The sequence below is a fragment of the Palaemon carinicauda genome, chromosome 28 (assembly GCF_036898095.1).
Source record: "Palaemon carinicauda isolate YSFRI2023 chromosome 28, ASM3689809v2, whole genome shotgun sequence".
NCBI lineage: Eukaryota > Metazoa > Arthropoda > Malacostraca > Decapoda > Palaemonidae > Palaemon > Palaemon carinicauda.
In genome coordinates, this window is record NC_090752.1 from 70,127,534 (window position 1) to 70,150,763 (window position 23,230).

A 23,230-nucleotide genomic window follows, 5' to 3' on the forward strand; every position below is an offset into this window, starting at 1 on the left:
AATTAAAATCTGCCAAACTCCTGCTGATGCAATATGTTTTTCAGGTTCACCAAGACATGGCTCTGGTTGTTCATCCTCGTCCAGTGTCGTCTGCTGTTGCCTCGACCAACGTTCCAGCACCTCGGAGGGGGCACAAGAAGAGGAAGCCTGGGCGGTATTCCTCTTCTAGTTCCCCCTCCTCTTCATCTCCATCTTCTGACTCTGACTCTTCTCCCCCAGGGGAAAGAGGAAGGGGAAGGAGAGGAAAGTGAAGAGGCCAGGAAGGCCAGTCGCAGTCGAAGGGACATTGCGCCCCGAGACAGCTCTTCTCCTCTGGAGAATGAGGGTGATGTGTGAGATTCCCATGTTCCCCGCACTTGTGGGATTGTTCACGGCGAATCTCGCGCAAGGCCTCCATGCACGACAACCACGCTCGAGGGCGTAGGTATCGTCTCCCAGAGCATGGTGACGGGGTCCAGGGGCCCCCTATCTACTGCTCAGGCTCAAATTGAACCACTCTTGAGTGGGGAAAGGAGAGTCCTGGCTTTGGCTCGAGAAATCTCAGCTGTGGTCTCTCGTGAAGAATCCATGGTACGCATGACTGCCTTCACCGGGGTAGCCACGCGGACCAACTCAGCGACTCATGTGTCGCGTGAGCAAGGAGCAGGCCCAGACAATCGCGCACTCGGGCCTGGCATGGAGCCACCTCGTGGCTCAGCCCGCGGCATGGGGCCGGTCGTACACGATCAGGCTAGCTCTCGCACGTACCAGCCGCGCGAGATGCAGCCAACCCCCATGTTTTCTGGCCATGTAACAGGTGGGGCTGCACGCACCACTCGCGCGACTAACCTGTCTACACCTCTTGGTGTGAGCGCTGCAGTTCCCAGCGACCCCGCTAGTGCTCAAGCTCCTTCGGGAGCTTCATGGGGCTCGCAGTGACCAGTCACACACTCGGTCGCAGTGGGAACCTGGATGCATTCCATCAGGGATGAACCCTGCCAGGGTCCTTCCTTGACTCCTGAATACACGCCTGGTTCGGTCCTAGGACCAGAGCAAGGGTATTCATGGGGATGTCATCACCCGTGAAGCATGTCGCTTCCCCTACACCTTCGGATGTAGCGGAACCGAGGGATCAGCCCCTTCCACGGCCTTCACCGGCCGTGGAGACGGAAGATCCCGAGGTGGAGTCGTAGTTCCTTGAGGTCATTAGCCCCATTCGTGAGATTAATGGCCTCAGAGCTCCTCCTTTGGTACTGTCTGAGATAAGTGTACAGCCTTGGAGATCCTATAGGGAGCTCCCGAAGGCAGTTCACGGCCCCTCACACTACCGTAGTTGAGACAGGCTGCTCGAGCATTGGATCGAGTGAGTGACCAGATCGCAGGACCTAGTGACTCGCTTGGGTCAAGGTTCGAACAAGCTTCTCCCTCAACCACTCCAGCGAAAGCAGAGGTACTATGTCACAGAGTCTTCTGTGTCTTGTCCTCCCTCTCGACCCCGTGGTCGGACCGCTTGCTAGGGGTTCCTCGGTCGAGAGCTTGAAATCCCAGAGAGTGGCCTTCTCGGCCTCTGAGATTTCAACTATGGAGTCCATCTCTGTAGCTGCTCTCAAGGCTGCTTCGTGGCACGACCACTGGTGTGGTACAGCCACAGTGTTCGCGCTTGACACCAAGCTCACTAACCCCGAATACATGGAGCAGTACAGTAACCTGGCTTTGTCTGGTGGGAAAGCTGTTGCTTTTCTCTTGGACCAGCTTGCTACCCAGTATGCCAATCTGATCCTCAAAAAACGTGGGGCAGTACCCACTCGTTTGGCGAGAGAGATTGGTTCAGGAGTGGCCCTGTCACTCAGGAACTTTCCTATTAGAGCTGCAACTTCTCTCTTTCCACCAGAGGAAGTTTGGGCCGCGCTGGATAAATGGCGCCTCGACTCTAAGCACTCCATTATCCACCAGGCGCAAGGTTTGATTTTCAAGGGACCTGGTCCCTCGGAACTGTCCACAGCCAGGCCGAGTCAGGCCAAGCCCAAGGGAAGGGGCAAGAGTACCACTGGTGGTGCTCCTGCTGCTCCAGTGCAGCCGAGACCTGCTCCTGTTCAGAAGGGTTCTGCCTCCAAACAGACCTTTCAACCTCCCTCGGGAACTCCGCCACGTCGGGGAAAGAACAGGCAAGCAAGGGTAAGGGAAACGCTGAGATTGGCTTTCCACTTCCCATGCTGCGGAGGGTAGGAGGACGCCTATCGCGCCATTGGGAGATGTGGCAGCACCTCAGGACCGAGGAATGGGTAGTGTCGACCCTTCGCGAAGGGTACAGGCTCCCATTCGTGCTTCATCGCCCCCCCCCCCCATCCTCCACTCCAATAGCGTTCCATACGTACGCTCCAACATCCCTGAAGGCTCTGGCCTTGGAGGCGGAGGTCCAGGAAATGTTGGAGAAGGATGCGCTAGAAGTCGTACACGATCAGTCACCAGGAGGTTGGAGACCGATCATCAACCTTTCGCCATTGAACAAGTTTGTTCAGCAAACTGCATTCAAGATACTATGTGCTGTTAGCCATCAGGCAGTACGACTTTATGCTTTCAATAGACTTGAAAGACGCGTACTTTCAAGTACCAGTTCATCGGTCACCTAGAAAGTACCTCCGATTCACCTTCCAGGGCACAGTGTACCAGTTCAAAGTCCTGTGCTTCGGACTGTGCACAGCTCCCCAAGTGTTATGGTATCAGCTTGGGCCCACTCGAGGGGCATCCGCATACTGATATACCTCGATGACTGGCTGATTCTCGCTCTCTCGCAGGGGCAGTTGAGTTAGGATCGAGACTCACTTCTGGCAGTCTGTCTCGATCATGGGATCCTGGTGACCTCGAGAAGTCAAACCTCATTCCCAAGCAGAAGGTGAAATATCTGGGAATGCTGATCAACTCAGCATTCCAGCCCTCCAGTGGCAAGCTCTTCTAGGTCACCTCTCTCAGTGTAGAAGCTCATTCCTTTCGGTCGGATCCATCTCCGCTCCCTTCAGTGGTGTCTGAAGGAGCAGTGGTCGGCAGCCACCGATCCTCCCTTTCGTCCGGTCCTCATGGAACGCAAGGTAAGGAAGGATCTCCTTTGGTGGCTAAACGAGGAGAACCTCATGAGAGGGTTTTCTCATAAACCTTCCTCCACCTCGGTTTGTCTGTTCACAGATGCGTCCACGGAAGATTGGGTTGCACACCTGGACGACTTGGTCATGTCAGGTGTGTGGTTGGAAGAGACGAAACACCTGCACATCAACGTGCTGGAAATGATGGCAGTCTCGAGAACACACTTTCATTTCAAGGCCCGTTGGAGAGAGCACTCGGTAGTGCTGATGAGCGACAACACATCCGTGATCGCGCACGTCAACAAGCAAGGGGGCATGCTCACACGTCCCTTGCAGCAGTTGACGAGGCAGGTGTTTCTGTGGGCAGAATCAACACGTAACCTTGTCAGCCAGGTATATTCCAGGCAAGAGAAGTGTTCGGGCAGACGCCCTAAGTCGCAGAAACCAGGTAATAGGGGCAGAATGGTCTCTTCACTCTTGGGTCGCAAGTAGAGTATTCGACCTCTGGGGAGAACCATGCATAGACCTTTCGCAACGCAGCACAACTCCAAGCTTGCTGTGTTTTGCCCTCCAGTACCAGATCCCGGGGCTGCGTTTGAGGACGCACTGCAACATCCTTGGGATCTACTGGATTGCTTCACGTTTGCCCCCCGTTTTGCCAGTTCCTAGTAGCTCCAGGACTCAGGATGACTCATTGCTCCACTATGGCCACACATGGAGTGGTTTCCCGATCTGTTGTCGCTCCTGGTCGAGGCACCGCGAGAGCTACAACACTGGCCCAATGTCCTTCGGCAACCCTTGTCGAACAGATACCACCAGGCAGTGCAGTCGCTCAGACTTCATGAGTGTAGACTATCCAGCATCTCAGAATGCGAGGCTTTTCGTGACTCGCTGTGAGAGAGATGTCAGGGTACAGTACCTTAATAGATCCTCCTCCTCAGTCTACCAGGGGAAGTGGTTGGTGTTCTATGATTGGTGTAGTGGAAGGGGTATCTCTCCAGTCGGAACCTCTCTGACTCAGATCGCAGACTTCCTAATCTTTCTTCGCAGAGATAAGCTCCTTTTGGTTTTTGCCATTAAAGGGTACAGGTCTGCCCTTGCAATGGTGTTCCGTCTGAAGGCCATAGATATCTCCAACGCCCTGGGGATTTCTATGCTCATTAAGAGCTTCGAACAGTCGCGTCCCCCGTGGGAACTTAGTTCCCCAGTGGGATGTCACCTTAATTCTCGGGTCTCTTACTCGTGTTCTGTATGAACCCTCGAGTCGTGCCTCAAACAGGCAGTTGACCTTTAAGACTGTTTTTTCTGCTAGCCTTAGCATCGGCGAAGAGAGTCAGGGAGTTACACGGCCTCTCCTGTAATGTTACTCATGCAGAGGGTTGGAAGGAGATCTCCTTGAGTTTTGTGCCAGAGTTTGTGGCCAAGACTCAGAACCCAGTGATCCATGATCCCAGGTTCGAGGCCTTCACTATACCTTCCTTACCGGATGTGGCGGTTCAGGTGAGAGGCTTCTCTGTCCCGTCAGGTGTCTCCGGCGCTATCTTAAGCGAACTCGGCATCTCAGACCTGAATGTCGACGGCTTAGTTTGCACCGGCAGAACCAAGAGGAAGGTGTCGAGGAACACGATATCCTCCTGGGTCCGTGAGACCATTCGCAAGGCATATGAGACTTCCTCAAGAGTCCAAGCACCAGCGAGGGTTAAAGCTCACGAGATCAGGGGCATTGCCTCCACACTCGCTTTCAAAAGAGATCTTGCAGTGGGCTAAGTGTTGAAGACTGGCGTTGGGAAACGCCAGACCACCTTTATGGCCTTTTACTTGAGGGAGTTTACGCACAAGTCCTTGGACACCTTTGCTCTTGGCCCTGTGGTAGCAGCTCAAGCTATTGTCTGACCTTTCCAGTTTCTCTGGGACAGGGAAGTCTCTTGTCTTGATTTTATGGGATGTTTGGCAGTGTGAAAGCAGTCTGCAGGTGATCTGCCTTTCTCTCTGTCTCCTCCCATAAAGTTCCATACATCAAGACAAGTCTTCTCAGGTAAGATTGCTAGAGTTTGTTTAAAAGTATTCTCCCCCTGTCTTCTGCTAGGCAGGGAAGACGGTGGATGTATAAACCCTTTGCCTTTTGGTTTTGGAGTTTCATCCAGTCACTGTGACCCTAGGGTTGAGTGTCTCTTGCGTTCACGCTCTATGGTCGCGCGATGCTCTTACACATCGCGCAGCGGCTCCCAGTCTCTCAGACCCCACCATCATCATATCGGGTCAAGAGACAGGGGTGGGTGGATTTAGTCCTCTGCTCTCCTTCGAGACCAGGTCTATATCCGGGCAGTTAGCTGTCCACAAGCAGCAAAGGCAGACCTCCCACCAAACAGTGAGTCTTCCTATATTAAATGATTACGAGGTTTGTGTATCGTGTCGGAACAAATGACAATTTGTCCTAAATTGTATTTTTCCTAGCTATACAAACCCCTAATCATTTAATATAAATGCCCGCCTCTACCACCCATCTCATGTTCCACATTGAGCCTAAAGCGTTTGAATGAGGAAAGCTGGCTGGCGGTGGGGGGGAGCAGAGCTAAGCTCCGCCCCATACCGCCACAACTGCCTGGTTTTCTTTCTCTTCGGCTGTTTCAGCTGAGCTGAAGTGAATTCCTATATTAAATAATTACGGGTTTGTGTAGCTAGGAAAAATACAATCTAGGACAAATTGTCATTTTTCAAGATAGAATTGAATTATGCACCTTTAGCACTACTTTCATGCAAGTCAGATAAAAATTGACCACAATATAGCAAAAAGATGCTTTTGACCTTTAGTTACCTTGACCTTAACCAAATCACTTCCAAAAATCTAATCAAATTTTCCTTGGATTATGGACAATTATCCAGCCAATTTTCATCAGATTATGTCAAATAGTTTTTGAGGTTTGCAAATCACAAACACACAGACATACAAACATGTTTTATATCACAAGATAGGGAATGAATTATGCACCTTTTGGCTTTAGTGTCTTACAAATCAGATAATAATTCACCAAGATATGGGAGAAGGGCATTTTTATATCTTTTTGTGATCTTAGTCTTGACTTTTGACACAGTCACTTGCATAATTGAATTAAATTGTCCTTGGAGCATGGCCAATCATCCTACCAAATTTCATGAGATTCGGTCAAAGAGTTTATAAGTTATGTGAATCACAAACACAGACAGACATGCAAACAAATAAATACACAAACAAGGGTAATGACATCACTATATCATATTGTATATCACAGGATCGGCAATTAAATTAGGAACACACCGACACTAGTTTCATGCAAATCAGATAAAAATTGACCACGATGAAGCAAAAATACATATTTTACCTTTTCGTGGCCTTGACTTTTTGACCCAATCTCTCCCCAAATCTAATCAAATTGACCTTGGATCATGGGCAATCATCCCACCAAATTTCATGAGATTTGGTCAAATAGTTATGAGTTTTGTGATTAGTTTTTTTTACATTTTTGAGACCTTGGCCTTGACCTTTGAACCAGTCTCTCCCAGAATCTAATAAAATTGTCTTTGGATCATGGCCAATCATCCCACCAAATTTCATGAGATTCAATCAAATAGTTTTTGAGTTATGTGAATCACAATCAACAGACATAAAACGCTTATCAGTTTATAACCTTCGCCGCAAGGAAGTTGGCGAAGGTAATAACGAGGTTAGGCAAAATTGAAAACATTGATTTGGCTTAAATATTGTATTAAAGATGTTAAAAATTTCAAATGAAATGCACAAGGAGTACGATGGGAGTCATGTTAATGACAAAATAACAAACACTGACTACTACTGATAGTAATGGCAAGGAGTATCAAGTCCCCCAAATGTAAATAACTCTTAATGTTTTACACATTAAACTGTAAGCCCTCTAAACATAATTTACACAAAAAGGAATAGTTATGCAATGAAAGATTAAAGCCAATTAGCAAAGACACAAAAAAATAGCTTGACCAAATCACGTAAAAGCTATTGTACTTAAAAACAAGGCCTGACTACAGAGACTCATGAGCGAGGGCCGTGATGGTATATTGCTGGTGCTCTGAGCATGTCTTGTGGGGTCTTCTCTTTCATGATAACTAAAAGAAGTGTGCAACTGAAGGGAGCTTACACCGATGTTGAGCAATATGATTAAGTTTACAAATACTAGCTAATGACTGTACATTAAACATTTGTGAATGTAATGTTCCCTATTAGAATTAAATTGAATATATTTTTGTTTTAGCAAGAAATTAGTTATAAGATAAAAAGCCTTCAGATTGATAGGTTGATTTAGAAAATCAATGTTGAAACATCTTTGTGTAAATTTAACCCTGGTACTTTTTTTTTTCTTTTCCAGGGAGACGAGATGGTGGCCAGCGACATCCTCACCTTTATCAGAAACCAGATAACCACGACTGTAAGGTATTATCTGATACTTTCCTTTACCGTTTTGATTTGACAATAAACTACTGGAGTATGGGCCAAGCGTATCAAGTTTTGGGGAATTTAATATAAATTTATAGCCTAAAAGTCTCATTTCACTCAATTTTCCTATGCAACAAAATAGCAGAAAGTTGGCTGCTTAAATCTCCCTAGCTTTATACTCTTATCTGCATACTGGATTTGATTAATTACCCATTTGCAAGTTGTTGTCTGTCATCTATAGTAATACTGTATATATTTTAGGGAAAGCTTGTATGCCAGAGCATATATGTAATTGGCAAAGTGATGCAGGTGGTGCATTTCAACAGAACTAGATAAAAAGTAATTCCCCATATTTAGTTCATAATTGTGGTGATGAATATACCTATGTATTCTCATAATTTTATTGAATATTGAATCAAGCTTAGGTGAAAATATTTTTGACTTTCACAGTATGATTTGTCTGATTTTGATAATACTTTCACTTAGTTCATTTCACAAAAGTAACACCAAAATAATTTTTAATGTGCTGGTTTTCAACTCATTCAGGTTTTTATTAGAAGGATTGCATGTGGGATGTAAACATAATTTGACATTTTACTTTGTTTGAGATCAAATTGGTGATGTTGAATGGATGTTGAAAGGTTTGTGTGTGTGGAAAGATAGTAGTGGTTAGTGTGGTGGGGGTGGGGGTGTTGTCATGGTATAACAGGTGGTGTCCCACAGCACTCTGAGTGCCCAAGCAAAATGGAAGCCGTCCCTCCCAAGAGTGGAGGAATGCTGGGACTTCCTGTGCCAGGCTTGGCTGTTGTTCCCGAGAAGGACAGCAACGGGGACAATGGTGGGAATGGCAGCAGTGGTGTCTCTCTAGTGGCGCCACCACCTCAGATAGTGATCGAGGTCACAGGCCCACCAGGCAGTCCCCAGAGCAGCAGCCGTGGGGGCAGTGGGAGTGGATCATTGTCCCCTGATGCTGCTCAGCTGGAACAAGCGTTGGAATCTCGTCTAGGTGGTTTTACCATTGTGGTGACTGGTGAAGATGATGAGCCACAACTTGCGATTGAGGATGATGATGGTGTTGAAGGTGATGATGATGATGATGATGGTGATGATGATGATGGTGGTGATAAATGTGATGGTAGTGAAGTTAATAGCAAAGGGGAAAGGTTAGCTGGAAATCCATACCCATACCAAGAAAATAGATTGGCTGGCGGAATGGATAGAGAAAAGATCCCCATCATCTGTGTGTGTTCCAAATCAATTGATGATGATGATGAGGTGGAGGAGGGGGGGAAAGAAGATCAAAAAGGAGACCTGACCGTAAAGCCTGCCGATTTGGAGGATCACGACCACGACTCAGGTATATTATGTTAGTATCACAGCCACAGTGTAGCAGTGTATATTTTTATTTGATATGTTTTTGTGCAGTTTATTTCCTAGATGTGTGCTTCAGCTTTTCTCACAGCTATGACTATGATGGGTTTTGGGAATATAAGTACAAAATAAGAACGTTAAATGTCAGTAAGTCTCTCTCTCTCTCAAAATGAATTATAATAAGTGTTATAACATTTCAAGTATCTTATATTCTACAGAGTTAACCCCAATAATTGTCATTTTTTTATGATATACTGTAGATACAGTATGATTACTGTATTTACTGTATCTGCATGTAATGTTAATATAAGACTAATTTCATATTTATATAATATTTTAAAGGGATTGAAGTCATGAAGTTTAAGTGTACAGTGTTTGCATTGCTTCACTGTCTATTCAGCAAAAGTTTGTATAATTGATGTTATGCAAAACAGTATTCATTTTCATGGGCTGGATAACAGTAAAAATAGCAGTATTCATTTTCATGGGCTGGATAACAGTAAACATACTTTTTTAAACTGACGCATGAGTAGAACGTGAACCATTTAGGTATAATTTAGTTAGGTTTTTCTGGTAGAGGTTTAAGAGTAAGAAATTTGTAAGAAGAATTGATAGGCTTGTTTGAAAGACTGGTATGATCATTACCAGAGTAATTCTTAAGGGGTGATCAATAAGAAACTAATGCTTATGGGTTGATGAATACCAGAACAATTCTTATGGGATGATCAATGCCAGAATAATTCTTCAGGGATGATCGATGCCGGAATAATTCTTAAGGGGTGATCAGTAAGATAATGATACCTATGGGAGGATCAATAAGAGAATAATGCTTATGGGATGATCAATACCAGAATAATTCTTACGAGTGATCAATACCAGAATAATTCTTCAGGGATGATCAATGCCGGAATAATTCTTAAGGGGTGATCAGTAAGATGATAATACCTATGGGAGGATCAATAAGAGAATAATGCTTATGGGATGATCAATACCAGAATAATTCTTACGGGTGATCATTACCAGAATAATTCTTCAGGGATGATCGATGCCGGAATAATTCTTAAGGGGTGATCAGTAAGATAATAATACCTATGGGAGGATCAATAAGAGAATAATGCTTATGGGATGATCAATACCAGAAAAATTCTTACGAGTGATCAATACCAGAATAATTCTTAGTGGATGATCACTAAGAAAATTATTACGAGATGATCCTTACCAGAATAATACTCAGGACATGATGAATACCATAATAATTGTTGGAGGATCAATAAGAGAATAATGCTTATAGGATGATCAATACCAGAATAATTCTTACTGGTGATCAATACCAGAATCATTCTTAAGGGATGATCACTAAGAGAATTATTATGAAATGATCCATACCAGAATAATACTCAGGGCATGATGAATACCATAATAATTGTTATATGTTAGTATGATAAAAGTGAGAATAATAATTTGAAGTTCTTAAAAATTTCAATTTCTTAGTTACCAAAGAAACTAATTTCTCAAGTTACCCTTAAAGGAAGAACAAAATATGACCCCCCCCTTTTTTTTTTTTTTTTTCCTACACGAATACAAATAATTGTCTTTTAATAGGAATATGTTTTCAACAAAGCTAGAAAAGACTTAAAATTTATAACGAGGTGATAGTAGTTAGCTGGAGGGTTGCGAGTAAGACCCACCCACCCGACAGGCCACCAAGCTCCCACTTTGATTCCTGCTTCTGGACAGTACATACGTACTTCACAGAATCCTCATATCCGACGATTTTATCCCTTTACTTTTTCTTCTAGAAATATACAGTATATTTTTCTTAACCCCTTCGCTACCATGACGTCGTTATAAGTCAAAAACATGCCTGGTGATACGTGACGGCCAGATATGTCGTTATTATTATTGTTATCATTATTATAAGCTAATCTACAAATATAAACCATATGGAGGTTAAAATTATTCGTTAACTCGTATATACTATAAAAGAGTACAGTACTGTATCGCACATGGTCTTATATTGTGCACTTAACACTCTAGAAATTTCACTAAAAAATCTTCTCCTCTCCCTAATATTAGCCCCTCCTTTTTTCAGTCAACTAACAAAGTCTTTGGAATTCTAGCCTTTAATTCTTATTGTGTAAGAGCTATTTTAAAGGTTGAAAGGCCGCTCATGAATGGCAGAGGCAATGGACAGCGACATTACCCTATCAAGCAGGACAATGCCCTAGAGACTGACCATATATACATATGATCAGGGCCCAAGCCCCCACTTCACCCAAGCTAGGATCATATTAGTATTGTTAAGTATTGTTCATTGTTTTCACAAGTAAAATTTAGCCTACCATCATTATTTACCATCATTTCCATTCTATGCTGTATTGTCATGTTCTTACATGCGCAGTCTCTACAGTATTTCCAAGCCTGTGAAATACCAAAACAGGAATGATCCAGTTCATAGCAACAGTCAGACGTAAGTTGGAATGAACAAACCTTATATCTAATGAACTAAGTTTTTATCTCTCTCTCTCTCTCTCTCTCTCTCTCTCTCTCTCTCTCTCTCTCTCTCTCTCTCTCTCTCTCTCTCTCTCTCTTTCTATAACGAGTAGTTTTATATCTTTCAATGAATATTAGAGAATACTTTTTTGTCAGAGGAAACAAGTACTGTAGATATTTTCATGACATTTCTGTACAACATAAAGTCCCTCATTACTGACGAGTAGTTTTATATCATTCGACGACTATTTATAATGGAATTATTATGGAATAACATATAGTAGTAAATTCAATAACTATAAAGTTTTTTACACTCAAAATCACAGTACTTTACCTTTATTCTAGAGAAAATTATATAAAATAATTTTTTTAAAATTATTCTATAATCACTTCACAATAAATGGAACAAATACTTTTGTTGTTTAGAGTGAAATACAATGGAAAATTAAGTAAACCTTTGAAGAATTTATTCTGTAATCAGCAATAAAACAAATAAACATGGAAATGTAGGTTATTATAGAGTGAGCGAGCAAGTATATCCGATCGTGGCAAGTCTCGTATACAGCTTGAGTAGTGGATCCGCACCCTTGTAGCGAAGGGGTTAACTATACAAATGTGAGTCTTTCCTCCCCTCAACCAACCCGCCGTAAAACCTAGTTTTAAGGACAAGGCGTGATCTCAGTGGCCTTTTGGGTGAGCGGGGCTTGGCCGCTACCTTCCTGCTAACTACCACCACCTCGTCATAAATTCTAACAGCCTTTTCCAGCTTCTCTGAAATTATACTCTTATTAAAGGATTCAGGTTTGTATAGTAAGGGAAAACACAAATTAATTTAAATTTATTTTTATTTTTTCTACAAAAGGAATTGAATATGTTTAAACTACTGCAAAGGAGACTATGAATTTATGAATAGGCTGAATGAATTTGGCTAATTGTCAAAAGATAAAATTGTATCATTGGTAATACATTTTGTCAGTCCAGAATCTGAAGATTGGTGTAAAGTATGCAGCAAAAGACGTGATACCCAATTCCAGGGAGCTTTGTGTGATCAAATATAGTTTTTAAATATTTAACTTAGCCGGTGAATACAGTATATAATAGCTGAGCCTCCGGCGGCTCGACAGAAAAACACACAAAAACTGGCGAGCGATCGCTATGAAGGTTGCGGGTGTGCCCACTAGCGCCAACTATCGGCCAGATACCGCATATACATGTAAACAGACCCAATTTTTCTCTGTCGGCCTTAATGACAAGACGTATCAATACTCGCTGTATAACCTGGAGTTTTCTCAACATATTTGGTGAAGTACTTCCTTTTGGTTTGAGCTTTCGCAGTGCAGGTGTTTTATCTTCAACTTAAATCTTGAACTCGTTTTTGGATAGATTTAATTTTTGATGACTTTGGATTGTTTTTTGGACTTTCTTTGACTTTTAAATGGCCGACCCTTTCCTTATTACGGAAGTGTGTTTTAGGCTTTTAGCAATTATCTTATCACGTTATAAATTGTTGGGGTTAATTATAGATTTTCCTCTATATATTTTATATCTCAACCGCCTTTATTAGGCCTCTTCGATTAGCTTTCCATTTATAATAAACATCAAGATAAATTTTAATGATTTGTTTATATGCGACCTATCCTATTCCTCCTCTAATCCGAGAGTAGGCGGTCCTAACTTGGAAACCGAAGTTAAACAACGTTGAGCCCTTTCAATCGTAAATAACTTTTACAGAGCAAATGATTTAAAACTTACTAAATGAATATTTTTTAGTAGATATTTTATGAAAGATTTTCTTTGAATAGTCTTCGTACTGTTTCAAAGATGAACTAACGTTTAGTTTATTTATGCTACGCAGTTCGCGCTCTATCGTTACGATAGAGAGAGAGAGAATCACGGTTTCACTTTGCAGAAAGAGTAAATCGATTCTGACGTTTTGTTCATTCTTCTTTCAAACTTAAATGTTTTAAATACTATTTTAAAGGAACTTGTTAATTGAAAAACCTTTCAGTTTTTTCCTTTGGTCAAATAACCTGTTTATTGACGAAAGGTAAGTGGGCTCTTCTCTTCGGTGCGAAATCAAGAGAGAGAGAGAGAGAGAGAGAGAGAGAGAGAGACGGAGAGAGAGAGAGGAAGAGAGAACGTTCCGATCTTTATTCTCGTCCCAAGCGAGTAACGTTGTTCTCGAGTCAGTTTTTTACTCTCGTCCCTAGTCTCTGTACGGGGAGAAAGGATAAAACGTTTTTAGTTTTTATTCTCGTCCCAAGGCACTGTACGGTGAGAGATTGAAAACGTAGTTTTGAATGAACTAGTGTTTAGTCTCCTTCCCAGCCACTGATCTTTTTATCTTAATATATGTTTACTGTTTTTTGCTTTAATGTGCTTACATTATACGACTGATTTCGCAATTATAACCTTTTGATGAGGGTAGAATTGCGTGCTTCAGGTAGAAATCAATTTTATTCATACCTAATGTGAATTGTTGAAAAATTCGATTTCAGTGAAGTAAGTGCAAAACAGAAAATCGTAGAGATAAAGTGATAATTGCGCAAAGTGTTATCAGTGTTGCGACCGAGGGTTCGTCTGTTAGTGCCTGTCGTTCGCCTAGTCCGAGACCTCTTGCAAGCTCCCAAGCCCAGGGGAGAAGTAATGTCGTACGACTTATGGGTTCGAGAGGACTTGATCAGCGAACAGACGTTCCCTCTATGGTTTCAGGCGTGTCTCATCAACACCGCCCCTACCATAAGACGAGCGAGACGATTTTCTCCTCGTCATCCGAAGGCTTTTCGCATAAGAAACCGTGGAACAAGGTTTCGAGGCCCTTTAAGCGAAAGTCAGTCCTTTCAGGACAGGTCCTGCGTCCTGGTTATAACCTTTAGGACAGCTCTGACCCTATGCAGTCATCGGAAGACTGCTCGCCGCCTTAACAAAAGCGTAACACAGGCTCCGAGAGTCTTTTTGTAGGCAAGGTTTTGCAGTCACAGACGTTACCCTCGTCTCTTACCGCAACCATTCCTGTTGATCCTAAATGGGTTGTACGGCAAGACATGCAGAATAAGCTTGCCTCTCTTATGGAGGACTATTCTGTTGAGCAGGTTCACGATGATCCTCGCCGCTTAGCTGATCGAGATCTTGGCCGTCAGCCGCCCAAACGAGCCTTTGCTCGTCCTGTTGACATTGACGTTACAAAGTCACGTCAATCGTGTTTTGTAGAGCCTCACTCGATGCAGTCCCGTGTTGACACTCAGCCGCTTGTGGACGTTCAGCCGCTGCCGCTTGCTCTTGTTGACGTTCAGGACGTTCACCAACCAGCATAGTTGACTTGTTTTGACGTTGAGCGTCAAGCACCGCAGTCAAGAGTTGTTTTGATTGCTCAGTCTAAGCAGTCAAGGCAGTCTCGAGTTGACGTCGAACGTCCTCCCGCACCTGTTGTTGTTACTGGTCAGTCCTTTAAGCAGTTACATGACATAGCGTCCTTGACTGCTACTGTTGCTCCTTTGCGTGTGGACTCTGCTTGTCAAGCATTGCCACCACGGCAGGTCTCTCCCTTGCTTGAGACTTGGCTATTGTCGGACAAGGTTCCTTCAGATGAGGAAGTTGCTGATCCCCCTCCTACTGATATTCCCTTGAGGACTCTGTCAGACGGAGAGGAGCCTAAAGCTGCTCAGCCCTCTATGGACTTTAAATAAATCATGCTGATTTTTAAGGATCTTTGTCCGGATCTTTTTGTAACTGCTGCTCCTCGTTCGCCTAAACGTCAGAGTTTACACTAGGCCTAGCTACTTCGAAGCCGTTGTTTTATAAGCTAGTGCTCTCTCGCTCTTCTAAGAGAGCTTTACGTTTGCTAGGCGACTGGTTAATCACCAGGAGGAGTTTGGGGGAGACAGCCTTTGCTTTCCCTACTTTTAAGCTGGCTTATAGAGCGAGAGTCTGATATGACACGGGAGAAGTTCTCGACTTGGGAGTTCCTGCCTCTGCCCAGATAGACTTCTCAAACCTCATAGACTCTCCCTGGCGCCTGGCCATGAGACGCTCCAAGATTTTATGGTCGACTTCAGAGCTAGACCATCTCCTGTTAGAAGTTTTTTTTTCGAGCGTTTGAAGTTTTGCTGTACAATTATGTCATGCATAAACAAGGCTTTCAGGGATGGCTCCAATGATCTGACAGCCACGTTCTCTGCAGGAACAAGTCCCTCAGGGATGGCTCCAATGATCTGGCAGCCATGTTCACTGCAGGAGTACGTAAGAGGCAAGTGCGCTCAATGTGTTCATTGTCAAGACAAACTTCACGATGAAGTCTACCAGGCTGTCTTGACAGCATTAATGGAAGGCGACTGGATGGTCTCTCTCGACCTTCAGGAGGCATACTTCCACATTCCTATACACCCGGATTCCCAACTGTTTCTGAGGTTTGTTTACAGGAATGTGGGGTACCAGTTTCGAGCCCTGTGCTTTGGCCTCAGTCCTGCTCCTCTCGTGTTTACGAGTCTCATGAGGAATGTGGCAAAATCCCTCCATCTATCGGGGATCCGAGCCTCCCTGTACTTGGACGACTGGCTTCTCAGAGCATCGTCCAGTCTTCGCTGTCTGCAGGATCTACATTGGACGTTGAGTCTGGCCAGGGAGTTGGGACTTTTGGTCAACCTAAAAGTCCCAACTGATCCCATCCCAGATTATTCTATATTTGGGGATGGAGATTCGCAGTCCAGTTTTTTCGGGCTTTTCCGTCTGCCACCCGAATAGAACAAGCCCTGCTCGAAGTCCAACTAATGCTGAAAAGAGAACGTTTGTTCAGTCAGGAGTTGGAACAGTCTCGTAGGGACTCTCTCATCCCTGGAGCAGTTTGTCTCACTAGGGAGACTACACCTTCTGCCTCCGGTTCCATCTAGCCTCTCACTGGAACTAGGACAAGACGTTAGAGACGGTATCTTTCCCAGTCTCCGAACCAGTAAAGGCATGCCTGAAATGGTGGGACAGCAATATCAGTCTGAGAGAGGGACTATCCCTAGCAGTCAAGAATCCAAACCACGTGTTGTTCTCAGACGCGTCGGATTTGGGTTGGGGTTGCGACCCTGGACGGTCGGGAATGCTCGGGTCTGTGGACCTCAAGTCAGAAGAGCATGCACATCAACGGCAAGGAGCTATTAGCAGTCCACTTGGCCTTGATGATATTCAAAAGCTTCTTCGAAACTAAGTGGTAGAGGTCAACTCAGACAACACCACAACTTTGGCGTACATCTCCAAGCAAGGAGGCATACACTCCTTCACGCTGCTCGAGATCGCAAGGGACCTTCTCTTATGGTCAAGAAATCGAGGCATCTCCCTGTTGACGAGATTCATCCAGGGGGACTTGAACGTCTTGGCAGACTGTCTCAGTCGGAGGGGTCAGGTGATACCCACGGAATGGACCCTCCACAAGGACGTGGGCAAGAGTCTTTGGGCTACTTGGGGTCAACTCACCATAGACCTCTTTGCCTCCTCGTTGACCAAAAGGTTACCAATCTATTGCTCTCCAGTCCTGGACTTATATGCATTCCCACCATTCAAGATAGTCAACAAGGTACTGCAGAAGTTCGCCTCTCACGAAGGGACAAGGTTGACGTTGGTTGCTACCCTCTGGCCCGCGAGAGAGTGGTTCACCGAGGTACTTCAATGGCTGGTAGACTTTCCAAGAAGTCTTCCTCTAAGGGTAGATCTGTTACGTCAGCCCCACGTAAAGAATGTCCATCAAAGCCTCCCCGCTCTTCGTCTGACTTCCTTCAGACTATCGAAAGACTCTCAAGAGCTCGAGGCTTTTCGAAGGAGGCAGCCAGTGCGATTGCAAGAGCGAGGAGAGCTTCCACCATTAGAGTATACCAGTCGAAGTGGGAAGTCTTTCGAGACTGGTGCAAGTCAGCATCTGTGTCCTCGTCCAGTACCTCTGTAGCCCAAATCGCAGATTTTCTTTTACATCTGAGAAAGGTTCGCTCCCTTTCAGCTCCCACGATTAAGGGCTACAGGAGCATGTTGGCTTCGGTCTTTCGACATAGAGGCTTAGATCTTTCCAACAATAAAGATCTCCAAGATCTCCTTAAGTCTTTCGAGACCTCTAAGGAACGTCGTTTGGCAACTCCTGGATGGAACTTAGACGTGGTCCTAAGGTTCCTCATGTCAGACAGGTTTGAGCCATTACATTCAGCCTCCCTGAAGGATCTCACCCTCAAGACACTTTTCCTAGTGTGCTTGGCTTCGGCTAAAAGGGTCAGTGAACTTCATGCCTTCAGTAAGAACATCGGCTTTTCTACAGAAAAAGCCACTTGTTCACTTCAACTTGGTTTCCTGGCCAAAAATGAACTGCCTTCTCGTCCTTGGCCTAAATCTTTTGATATTCCTTGCTTATCAGAGATCGTAGGCAACGAACTGGAAAGAGTATTATGTCCTTTTAGAGCTCTTAAGTTCTATTTAGCTCGTACTAAGTCATTACGAGGTAAATCTGAGGCATTATGGTGCTCAGTTAAGAAACTATCATTGCCTATGTCAAAGAATGCTTTGTCATATTTTATCAGATTTTTAATACGAGAAGCTCATTCTCACTTGAATGAGAAAGACCGATGTTTGCTTAAGGTTAAGACGCACGAAGTTAGAGCTATAGCAACCTCCGTGGCCTTCAAGCAAAATAAATCTCTGCAAAGTATTATGGACGCGACTTTTTGGAGAAGCAAGTCAGTGTTCGCGTCATTTTACTTAAAAGATGTCCAGACTCTTTACGAGGACTGCTACACACTGGGTCCATTCGTTGCAGCGAGTGCAGTAGTGGGTGAGGGTTCTACCACTACATTACCCTAATTCCAATATCCTTTTTAATCTGTCTCTTGAAATGTTTTTAATATTGTTTTTTGGGTTGTACGGAAGGCTAAGAAGCCTTTCGCATCCTGGTTGATTTGGCGGGTGGTCAAAGTCATTTCTTGAGAGCGCCCAGATTAGGGGTTTGATGAGGTCCTGTTGTATGGGTTGCAGCCCTTAATACTTCAGCTCCTGGGAGTCTTTCAGCATCCTAAGAGGATCGCTGGGCTTCGTGAGGAAGACAGACTAATAAGGCAGAGTAATCGTCTAAGTCAACTTCCTTACCAGGTACCTTTATATATTTGGGTTTTGTTATGATATAACTGTCAAAAACTCTAAGCATATACGCTGTAAACTTAATTAACTCTGGTCTCTACCCACCACCATGGGTGTGAATCAGCTATTATATATTCACCGGCTAAGTTAAATATTTGAAAATGATATTTTAATTATAAAATAAATTTTTGAATATACTTACCCGGTTAATATATAAATTAAAGGCCCCCCCTTCCTCCCCGATAGAGACCCAGCGGGATGAGAAAAATTGGGTCTGTTTACATGTATATGCGGTATCTGGCCGATAGTTGGCGCTAGTGGGCACACCCGCAACCTTCATAGCGATCGCTCGCGAGTTTTTGTGTTTTTCTGTCGAGCCGCCGGAGGCTCAGCTATTATATATTCACCGGGTAAGTATATTCAAAAATTTATTTTATAATTAAAATATCATTTTATAGATGCTTGACATTACTGTTTGTATTATGTGAAGTCTTTCAGACATCATCAGTTGAAGTTCTCTCTGAAATCAATACAGTAGATAGATTTACAGTTTTGGTTTTCAAATAGGTAACCAACAAGCCTATGTTATTGGATATTTTTCATTCTCTTGGGGTTGGTTACCCCTCCTGTTTAGTTAGAGGGTTTGTCTCCTAAAAAATGGTACGTAAACTACTGATGTGTCAGATACTTCTGAAACATTATTTGCTTATGGTTAAAATGAAGTTATAATTTTACACTAAGGAGCTAAATACTATCTTATGTGTCTAGGGTTGATATAAGGGTGTTTAGATTTTGTCGTCGTGAATGTTAATGAAGGATTTCCTTAAGAAATTAAAATCTTCTTGGACTCAAGAAGTTTTACTAATTGCATGAGCCTCTTGTGGAAAATGTGTGCATACTGTTGGCTGCTCTATAATTTTCCTTCATCATAATTTTGTTTCCTAGCAATTTATTTTATTTTGCATTTGTTTTGCTTGCTTATAGAAAATACTTTATTACTATTTTCATGATTATGATCTAGGAAGGGGAAATGAAATGAAGACAATCTTATATCAACTTTCCTTACTAATTTTAATTCTAATATCTTTATTGTATTTTCAGACAGTATGCTTTATGTAAAGTTTATAATCTTGTGCTGAAAATAATATAGTAGTTAACCTAGTAATGGTTGAGCAGTGTTTGAAACTTTTTCTTCTCAAAAGTGTCTGTGCTGGTTGTAACCATGACCTATAAACTGAGAGCAGGAAAAAAGAGTCTTTAGTTAATTTAGGAAAGGAATATTTGAGGAATTTCTATGATTCTTCATTGATTGCATTCATGCAGAATATGTAAGGTTGCATTCATTCCTATGACAGGTTAGGTATTATAGTTCCTAATTATTTGTGTTTTTTAGTTATTCACTCATTCTTTAGATTGTTTTACTTATTAATTTTAAATAGAATGGATGGTTATCGTTATCTGTCAATAGGTCCCTATAGTTTTGTCAAGATTTCCCAAATGTGGTTGATAGGGGAAGCCTTTGAATTCAATGGAATTTTTGTACAGATATGAATCATCAACTGCCTTAAAAGCATTCTAAGATCTAACCTTTTATTGGTAATGGTAATTCTCTCCTGATTAGCTAACACTGAAATTCTAATGGATAAAATTACTTTTTACTAATTCTCTGGGTATTTTTTCTCTTTCCTTATAACACCATGCTATGATGGGATGCAATAGAATCTATCATAATCTACTCATGCCTTATAGTACAGTACTGGAATATTGATTAATTCTGGTAAAACTGATTTTTCAAGACCATTCAGCTAAAAGAATTAATTTCCTCTATACAGTTTGGTATTTTTTTAAATGACTGTTCTTTGGATGATTATTCTTTAGATAGTCATAAATTGTTATGAAGAGATTATTTAGCTAGGATTATAGTTTTTATCAGCAGCAAATTAAACCATAATGAAAAGCAGTGCCTTTTTTAAATAAATTAGTGGTTGTACATAAACCAATATAAACCATCGTCCTCTAATAGGAGCACGATTTTGGCAAATCTTGGAATGGCTATTTAAACTTTTAACGAGGCAGAGCAACCCTCACTTTAACTTTGGAAGCAGTTCAGTACACATTTACTTCTTGCAAGGGCATGACTGTTCGCAGTCTTTCCCCTTGTGACGAATGTAGGGTATGGCCTTCTCTGCTGTAGATGGAGTTTGGAAAGAAGATAAAGAATTTTTAAAAAGGAATCATTTGACCTCGGTCTTAGTGACGTTAAGCGGACGCCAAAGAAACCCTATACTGTAGCTCCTTTTTCTCTTCTGGGAGTTTAAAACCCTCTTTGTCTCCTTTGGATTCCCCTAGGGCTGGGTTCTTGTAAGGAATTCAGGAAGAGGAGGATGCTCCGACTTATGCTTGTGGCATGCTTTGAAGGAAACAGAAATATCGCCTTCTCGTAACAAAGGAAATACTCCTCTACCTCTCTCCTGTAGTATGCCTACTGGTATGCTGTCTGACAGTGTGTATGTGAACGTGGACTAACTTGGTTATCGATGTCATTGTGTTGGTGGAAAAGCTTCTGGAAGTGCTGGCTGATTCCAGGACTTTGAAGACTTCCCTTCCAGTACCCTCTTCTTTTGCATTTCCATCTAGAGAGGAGTTGTGTGATGTGGTTACCATTAACAAATCATCGTCTGCTATTGGGGAGGAACCTGTTTCTTCTCCGCTGAAGAATTTTCGTTGCTGGGCCTGAAATATCTTGATGTCTGTGAAACCTGGTAACACTGAAAAGAAATGTACTAGCTTGTTGTTCACTCTCATTACTCCTGTGTTTTTAACCTCACCCTCATCTAAGCCGTTGTAGGTGATGCCTGCTGCCCCCAAAAAGAGGAAGAAGTGTTCATTCAAGCCCAGGAAGACTGTTTGGCTGGAGTCTTCTAAGAGTTTGACCAATCTCATCGCCCCACATATGCATAGAAGATGTAGTGTGGTAAAGAGACCCAACCCAGCCAAGGAAAGTGTATTGGTACACTCCTGCTACTAGTGCTTGGCCACACGCACACTGCTGGTTGGGATGCTAAGCCCTGCCCTTGTCCCTTTCTTTGTGGACATTTGCTTGACTCTTTGATATTGCCTACGAAGATGGCTGCCCTGAAGAAGTCTATCTGTTGTGGAGGGGGAGTCACCGATCATTCTCCTCTCATACAAGTGATAAGACCTTCCTTCATGCATGTGCGGGAGAATCATGGGTCTCTGTCGTTTTCACCTTTGTCAACCGTCTCTGCTTAATCGGTCAGACTTGTCTCCATGTGCTCAGTCTCTATGCGACAGATCTCTGTGCACTCCATCACTGCGTGAATGGTATTGCTATTGGTCTCCTCGCAATCAGACACCCCATGTTAGGGCATCAAGCATTAGGGCACTACGCAATCAGACCCCGTGTGTTCCGTCTTCACGAGACTACAACTCTAGTTTCTCCAAGGAATCTGATCATCGTTCATGTGTTCCTTCCTGTCAATGTCTGTCAACTCACTGGGACCTTCCAATGTGCCTGAGAGACTTGATATTTTCATGTGCAAAGATCGTGATACATGCTGAAACCTTCCAACACGTCCATGTGATAGGGAAACAAAACAGGTGATATCTCAGGACTGCTCTCAATGTTTGTTTGAGCACCAAGATGCTACATTGTGTTCGTGGAGTTGTTTAGGAAGGTTTCTTGCCACCCAAAGACCAGGACTCTGTGCCATGTTCTCCGGTTTGATCTTCAAGTGATGAAGACAGCTAGTGAAGTGACTCCCTTGAGATCATGAGCACTAGAGGTAACTCTGTCTCTGAAGGTCAGTACGGGACAATCTAACTTGGTGGCTGGCTGATGAAAACCTCACCGGGGAGTTTCACTTGATTTCCTGCCTCCTTAGGTGCTGCTGTTCACAGCTGTATCCAAGGAGGGGCAGCACACTCATCTGAGTAACCACACCGCTTCTGGAACATGATCCACAGAAGAAAATCACATGCATATTGGCCTGCTGGAAATGCAAGCAGCACTACTAGTATTGCAAGCTTTATTTCAGCGTTTGATTGGCCACTTGTTAGAGTTGAAGAGCAACAACACTACTATGGTTCAGCGTTTGATTGGCACTTGTTAGAGTTGAAGAGCAACAACACTACTATGGTGATCTGCAACAACAAACAAGGAGGCATTTTCACAGACCTTCTAAGAATTGGGGAAGCAGGTGCACTCTTGGGTGTTTGACAACGCGGTAATGTTGTCAGCGAGGTTCATTCCCACAACACGGTAATGTTGTCTGCGAGGTTCATTCCCACAACACGGTAATGCTGTCAGTTACCGGTAAGTTTATTCTAGGCAAGAAAAATTTTCTAGCACACACACAAAGCTGCCAGGACAGGTAGTAAGGTCAGAGTGGCCCCTACACCCTTTTGTGGTGGAAAGGCTATTGCCCTTTGTGGTAGCAAATCAATCAACTTCACCACTCGGCTGAACAAGAAGCTTCTAGCCTTCTGCTTTCCAATTCCAGACCTGTTAGCAGTGCTAGAGGATACCTTCCAACATCCTTGGAGCAACATGGATGCATACGCCTTTCCACCATCTGCCTGTTTCCTAAATTAATCTACAGACTGTTGATGATATGGAGTCTCAGGATGACCCTGAAGGGTCCTAGGTGGTCACATGCCGAGTGGTATCCAGATCTGCCGAGTCTCCTCGTCGAGGTGATAGGAGAACTACCCTAATGATCCAGCCTCCTCCCTTGCACTTAAAGATTGG

The 23,230-nt window shown here is 43.4% G+C and overlaps 1 protein-coding gene across 9 annotated transcripts in view; it reads left to right on the plus strand.

The window, feature by feature from the left end:
- Window positions 1-23,230, plus strand: part of LOC137621653 (constitutive coactivator of PPAR-gamma-like protein 1 homolog) — a 252,439-nt gene that overhangs the window by 94,078 nt on the left and 135,131 nt on the right. For 7 of the 9 annotated variants that reach the window (XM_068352131.1, XM_068352133.1, XM_068352132.1 and 4 more), the window contains exons 8-9: window positions 7,433-7,497; window positions 8,224-8,866. In XM_068352131.1, coding sequence (XP_068208232.1) covers window positions 7,433-7,497; window positions 8,224-8,866 — 708 coding nt within the window. The remainder of the gene's footprint in view (window positions 1-7,432; window positions 7,498-8,223; window positions 8,867-23,230) is intronic. The other 2 variants (XM_068352135.1, XM_068352137.1) reach the window with 2 other exon arrangements.